The following is a 6,060-nucleotide window of genomic DNA, read 5'->3' as shown; positions in this document are numbered from 1 at the left end:
ATGGCTTCCAAAGCTCCCTTCTTCCTTGCCCTACTCTACTTTTCATCCCTATCAACTTTTGCAAAAAATCATGATCCTGGTCTGGTTATGAACTACCATAAAGACATGTGTCCTCAAGCCAAAGACATCATTAGAGAACAAGTCAAGATTCTTTACAAAAGCCAAAAGAATACTGCATTTTCTTGGCTCAGAAACATCTTCCATGACTGCTTTGTTCAGGTAAACTCTATATACGCTTAAGCTTTATTTTAGTATGTATATATACATACATCTTTTTGTCTAATTCCCTTTTGTGTTGTTTAACGTTTACAGTCATGTGATGCATCATTGTTGCTGGACTTAACAAGGAAAGTTTTGTCTGAGAGACACAGACAGGAGCTTCGGAATAAGAAACTTCAGATATATTGAGACCATTAAAAAAGCTTTAGAAAGGGAGTGCCCTAGAAGTGTCTCCCGTGCAAATACTCTTCTGTTGTTTGCTAGAGATGGCATTGTTGTGGTAACATTAGTTTTGTTGATCCCAAAGGCGACGCAAGGATTGATATTAATGACGTTATATGAAATATTTAATAATATCACAAATATGAGAATTCAAAGAGAGTTAAGCGGAGAAAACAATGTTTTATTATAACAATATGGAGAGAAAATTACAACAAGGCAATTTTTGCTCAAACTAAACTAAAAGAAGAGGTCACTATTTATAGGTACATACCATACCATAAATATGGAAATAATGTGAAATAAGAAAATAATATATTTCCAATAAAATCATATAAAAATAAGGAAACAATTTTTTTTATATGAAAATAAGGAAACAATTTTTTCCTAATTTGGATCATAAACCAAACAATTTCTATCTTGACCCAAATTCTGGTGCAACGAACAAAACTCCAAAATTTCTCCACCTAAAAAAATATGTTCAACTGTATCAAAACAATAATCAAAACTCTCCATCACAAAAAAGCATCTTCATTTATCCGACGTCCACAAGCGACACTTGAACCCAACTCTCTAGTTCCTAAAATTTCACCAAGGAATTACTATTAATCAAATAGCGTCGAAGCATACCCTGTAGCAGAAACCACACCAAATGCCTTATCAGAAAGTCTTTTACTATAACTGTCACCTTCAGTGATCCTAAAAAGCATTACATACATCACTGACACCACTGTACCTATGCTTCATGAGTCCAACCCTAGCAACTAAACATAATGTATATGTTGAAATTGGTTGCAAAGCGGAATCACCATTACTCCCCCGAGTAATATTTTGATTCGACCTAGAGCCAGTCACAAGAGGTATTGTACCAAACTGAATGTTCATCACGGTACTAAACTTGTACGGATGTCTCTTAACTGGTTCTGGGCTTCCCTGCAAGATGTCTAACGAGAAATTCTTCCGTCCCTGCAATACAATTCGGATACCCCTTCGGACCTTCAAGACTCCACCCCTACCAGAGAAATTATACCCTTTTACATACAGGGTACTCAGAGAGATGAGATTCATTTTCAAGTTTGGAATATATCGAACCTGATCAATTGTTCTCACCGTCCCATCCTGCAACCTTAATCTGACTCGATCAAAACTGGTTGTTTTCCATCACAACTCCACCTTACTTGACAGCCTTATATGTTAGAAAGAAATTCTAATTGGAACACATATGATGTGAATATGTCGAATCAAGAATCCACTTATCATCAAGTTTAGACTCCACATCAGATACCACAATCAACATCATATCACCACCATCCGAAAAATCCTCGGTAACATTTGTCTTGAATTACATGATTGCCTCCTATGATTTGCAGCTAAATTATCTTTAGCCTACAACTTGTCGTAATCTTTATTAAAGTGTCATTTCCTCCTGTAATAGAAGCATTACAAATTGCTGAAGTTTGTCCTCGATCTACTCCGTCGTCGATCATCATGAGATACCAGAGCTTCCTCATCCCTCGATATAGCTCCAACCAAATGCTTCTTATTCTTCTTTGAGAACAGAGCATCGTAGACATCCTCAATAGTCAAAATATCACGACTGTATAGGATGGTGTCCTGAAATGACGAATAAGAGGCGGGCAGTGAACACAACAGAATCAAGGCTAGATCCTCCTTGTACTTAACCTTCAATTTATCTAAATCTGCAACTATTTCCTTGAACACAGCAATATGGTCTTCCAGCGACCCTCCTTCTGACATGCGATGTGAACACAGCTTTTATTTTAGAGTCAATTTGCTAGTGAGACTTTTAGTCATGCATTATTGCTCCAGTTTCAACCACAAAACAGCCGTCGTTTTCTCTTTTAAGATGCTCAGCAAAATATTATAAGATAAATGAAGATGAATTTGCTATAAAGCCTTCTAATCCTCTCATTATTTCTCCTCAGATGTCCAATTAGCTGGCATCTTTTCAAAATTCAGCAACGCATCGTCCAAATCCAATTGCGACATAATAGCTCTCATCTTTACTTGCCACATAGAAAATTTTATATTGCAATCCAACAACGAAAATATCACATTTCCATGTAGTTATCTCTAAAAACTCTCAATCAAATCATAAAGAACCGACAACCTAACTCTGATACCACTTGTTGATCTCAAAGGCGACGCAATGATTGAAATTAATGACGTTGTATGAAATATATAGCAAGAGCACAAAGATAAAATAAGATTTAAAGTAAAGAAATCAAAGAGAGTTAAGTAGAGGAAATAATGTTTTATTATAACAATATGGAGATAAAATTACAACACAGCAATTTTTGCTTCAACTAAACTGAAAGAAGATGCCACTATTTATAAGCACATACCATACTATAAAGATGAAAATAAAGTAAAATAAAGAAATAATATTTTTTCAATAAAATCATGTGAAATTAAGGAAACAAATTTTCCCTAATTTGGGTCATAAACCTAACAAGTTTCACCAAATTTCTATGTATAATTGTCAGTTTATGGTACATTTGCGGGCAGGTACTAGTATAATTCTTAAGAACTCACTAAATTCTTTTTCCTTTGACCCTACTCTTTTCTGTCTAATGTTTAATAAACAAAACAGATCTGAAGTTGTTATTGTTTAAATCTGATCATTTTGCATTGGATTACCAATTGCTTATTGGACAGTATCAATGAAGAAAACGAAGTTAAAGCTGGGTTTGTTCAAATTCTCATGTGTGTTCAGTCCTGTCCAATAATGTGTATCAAATATGAACTACTAAAGGTTTCCAATTTCTGCATCCAAGTTTTCGCATTTTAATGCTGAGTTCCAAAGGGTACAAGCTACAGTGTTTGTTTGTTGTAACTTCTTACTTTCGAATGATAAAATAAGCCTGATTTTAAGTGTTTGTTTGTGGTTTCTTATTAAAATTTGGTAGAATCCCATGTGGAAAAAAAATAAAAAGATTAGTACTATAATGTTTTATTGGAACTTGTTTGCAGCTTGGAGGGCCCTACATTCCTCTTAAAACTGGAAGAAAAGATGGCAAAAGCAAAGCAGATATACTTGAGTAATACCTCGCAGACCACAATGAGAGCATGAGTGTTGTTCTTGAGAGGTTCTCTAGCATTGGAATTGACACCCCTGGATTGGTTGCTTTGCTAGGCATGCATACACAGACAAAATATGTAGAACTATAATTTCCCAAATATATTTATATTTCCATAAAACTTCGCAACCTTTGGAGAATTTTACAACTGTTCGAGAATTTTCCAACTGTTCGATGCTTACAGGGGGCTCACAGCATAGGTCGAACCCAATGTGTTAAATTGGTTCACCATCTACATCCAGAGGTAGATCCTGAACTCAACCCAGACGATGTTAAGCACATGCTCCACAAGTGCCCAAATGCGATCGCTGATCCTAAAGCTGTGCAGTATGTGAGGAATGACCGTGGCACACTGATGAAACTCGATAACAATTACTATCTGAACATACTGGATAATAAGGGCTTGTTGATTGTTGATCATCGACTTGCTACAGATAAGGTAACCAAGCCCTACATAAAGAAAATGGCGAAAAGCCAAGATTATTTCTTCGAGGAGTTCTCTCGAACCATTACTACTCTCTCTGAGAACAACCCTCTCACTGGCACAAAAGGTGAAATACAAAAGCGGTGCAATCTTGCCAACAAGCTCCATTAGAAGGTTTTGCTGCAATTGTACCTGTGAGGGAGAATGGAGTGAGTTACAAAATTATGATATTTACGAATGGTTCTTGAGTGTGGCAATAAACTAGTACTTGCCTTGTAATTATATGAAATGTTTCAATGCAGATTTCTCCCTTTTCTCAGGCAAAGTGGTTGATGTGGGTAAAGGGTTCCATCATGCAAACAACCAAGATCCTTAGGAATCATTTTTTCCCATAGCGTAAATAGTACTAAATAGAATTAGATAGTACGATAAACACAATTTTAACTTCTGTTCCGTGTAATCTACTAGACCAAGTAATCCGTTAGATGAGATTAATATCTGCTGTCAACAAATCCAGGGAGAACGGTGGGCATATTTAATCCCAATCGTTTATCACACAGGAATCCACTTACAAGAATAAACACTGTTGTGAGTATAAAATTAATTGGGCATTCAATACATTACGGATAAACACAAATTAGTAATGGAATAGAGTATGCACAACACCATCTACAGCTATCTGAACAAAAAGGCCTCTCAAATTCTTAACCATACTCCCTTCAATGTCACGAAAGCAGTTGATAATCTGACAAGAAATCAAGATAATACGTCATCTTGCACCTCGTCCCCAGCATCTCGTCATCCTTACAGAACTTTCTCGTGAGTCCAAAAAACGAACTGCTCAAAACATTATTTGCCTTGACACTAGAAGAGCTTCGCCTGTTGTGTTGTTCCGCTTCTCATCATTTGACAGAACTCCTCATAGTTGATCCGTCCATCCTATAAAAATGAAACAATATAATGCTGGTCTATACCTAATCACAAGGTGTCTTATCTCATTTCTTGAATCAGGCATACGCTTACATTATCTGTATCAACTTCTGAAATTATTTCCTTGATTGTGGCCTCATCACCCATACCGTACTCCTTCATAGCAGTTTCCAGTTCATCTCTCGTAATATAGCTGAAATGACACTAGGAAATTAGGCGATGACAAATGTCATGGATAATGCAAGGAAAGCATGAAAAACCCCACAAGGTAGCACTAATTTAACACATAATCAGAGGATTTTGACTTCTTTTTCTTTGTTAAACAGTCCAGTACTGTTAATCCAACTTAACAAACTTCCTTAGATGTGTACAAGATAAATGCAGTTGACATTAGACCATTATCATGGCTTACCCACTGTTATCCTTGTCAAAATACTGAAAAGCTTTAAAGAGATGCTTGTCTCGTTCAAGCTTATGTCTATGCATCGTAGCAGTTATACATTCAATATAATCAATTGTCCCATTTCCATCCACATCAGCCTGAATTATAAAGAATGAACAGATTAATCCAAGGAAGCAGTCATGGCAAATAAAGGTTCTATAAATTTTGTCCATATAGACGATTGGAACTTACAGCTTCCATGAGTTGTTTTACTTCTACTTCTGACAGTTTTGACCCAAGGCGAGCCAATCCAGATTTCAATTCTTCATATGTGATTGCGCCACTATTGTCTGTGTCCATATTTGTGAACATTGCTTTGAGACCTTTAATTTCTTCTTCAGATAAACTTTGGGCAATGACCTACAGGAGTTTCCAAATGCAACAGCACATAGTAAGGAAAAGAACATCTCCATCTAAGTTCGAGCAATATTGCATATATTACATGGTTGCCAAAATGATCAAGATCCATGACCATAGGAAAAGTACTTTTTTGATACCATATAGTAAATTCTCTAAAGAACTCCATTCATGTCAAGTCGAATTCCCTCTACTTTCTATTTGAGGTTGTTTCATAATAATAGTCATTATTCCTTAAATGGAAATTTTTTTAGTATTCCACGTGGGACCTACTCATCTACTGGTTACCGCAAAAATGCAATTTATGAGCACCTTTTTTGGTCCCTAGATTAATTATATATCATGTTTTTCACTCTTACCTAAAAGCT

The 6,060-nt window shown here is 35.9% G+C and overlaps 1 protein-coding gene and 1 pseudogene across 1 annotated transcript; one reads left to right on the top strand and one right to left on the bottom strand.

The window, feature by feature from the left end:
• On the top strand, positions 1-4,180 carry LOC111395970 (annotated as a pseudogene).
• Positions 4,181-4,392: 212 nt separating this feature from the next.
• Positions 4,393-5,804, bottom strand: LOC111395204 (calcium-dependent protein kinase 21-like). Its single transcript, XM_023021203.1, has 5 exons — positions 5,778-5,804; positions 5,528-5,695; positions 5,306-5,433; positions 4,987-5,086; positions 4,393-4,902 (listed from the first exon to the last, which is right to left on the bottom strand). The coding sequence occupies exons 1-5, from the start codon at positions 5,802-5,804 to the stop codon at positions 4,828-4,830; spliced, it is 498 nt and encodes a 165-aa protein (XP_022876971.1). The 3' UTR covers positions 4,393-4,827.
• Positions 5,805-6,060: the final 256 nt, after the last annotated feature.

Source organism: Olea europaea, chromosome 6 (assembly GCF_002742605.1).
Source record: "Olea europaea var. sylvestris chromosome 6, O_europaea_v1, whole genome shotgun sequence".
NCBI lineage: Eukaryota > Viridiplantae > Streptophyta > Magnoliopsida > Lamiales > Oleaceae > Olea > Olea europaea.
The sequence above is the reverse complement of the archived record's forward strand: the minus strand, read 5'-3'. Positions and strand labels throughout refer to the sequence as shown.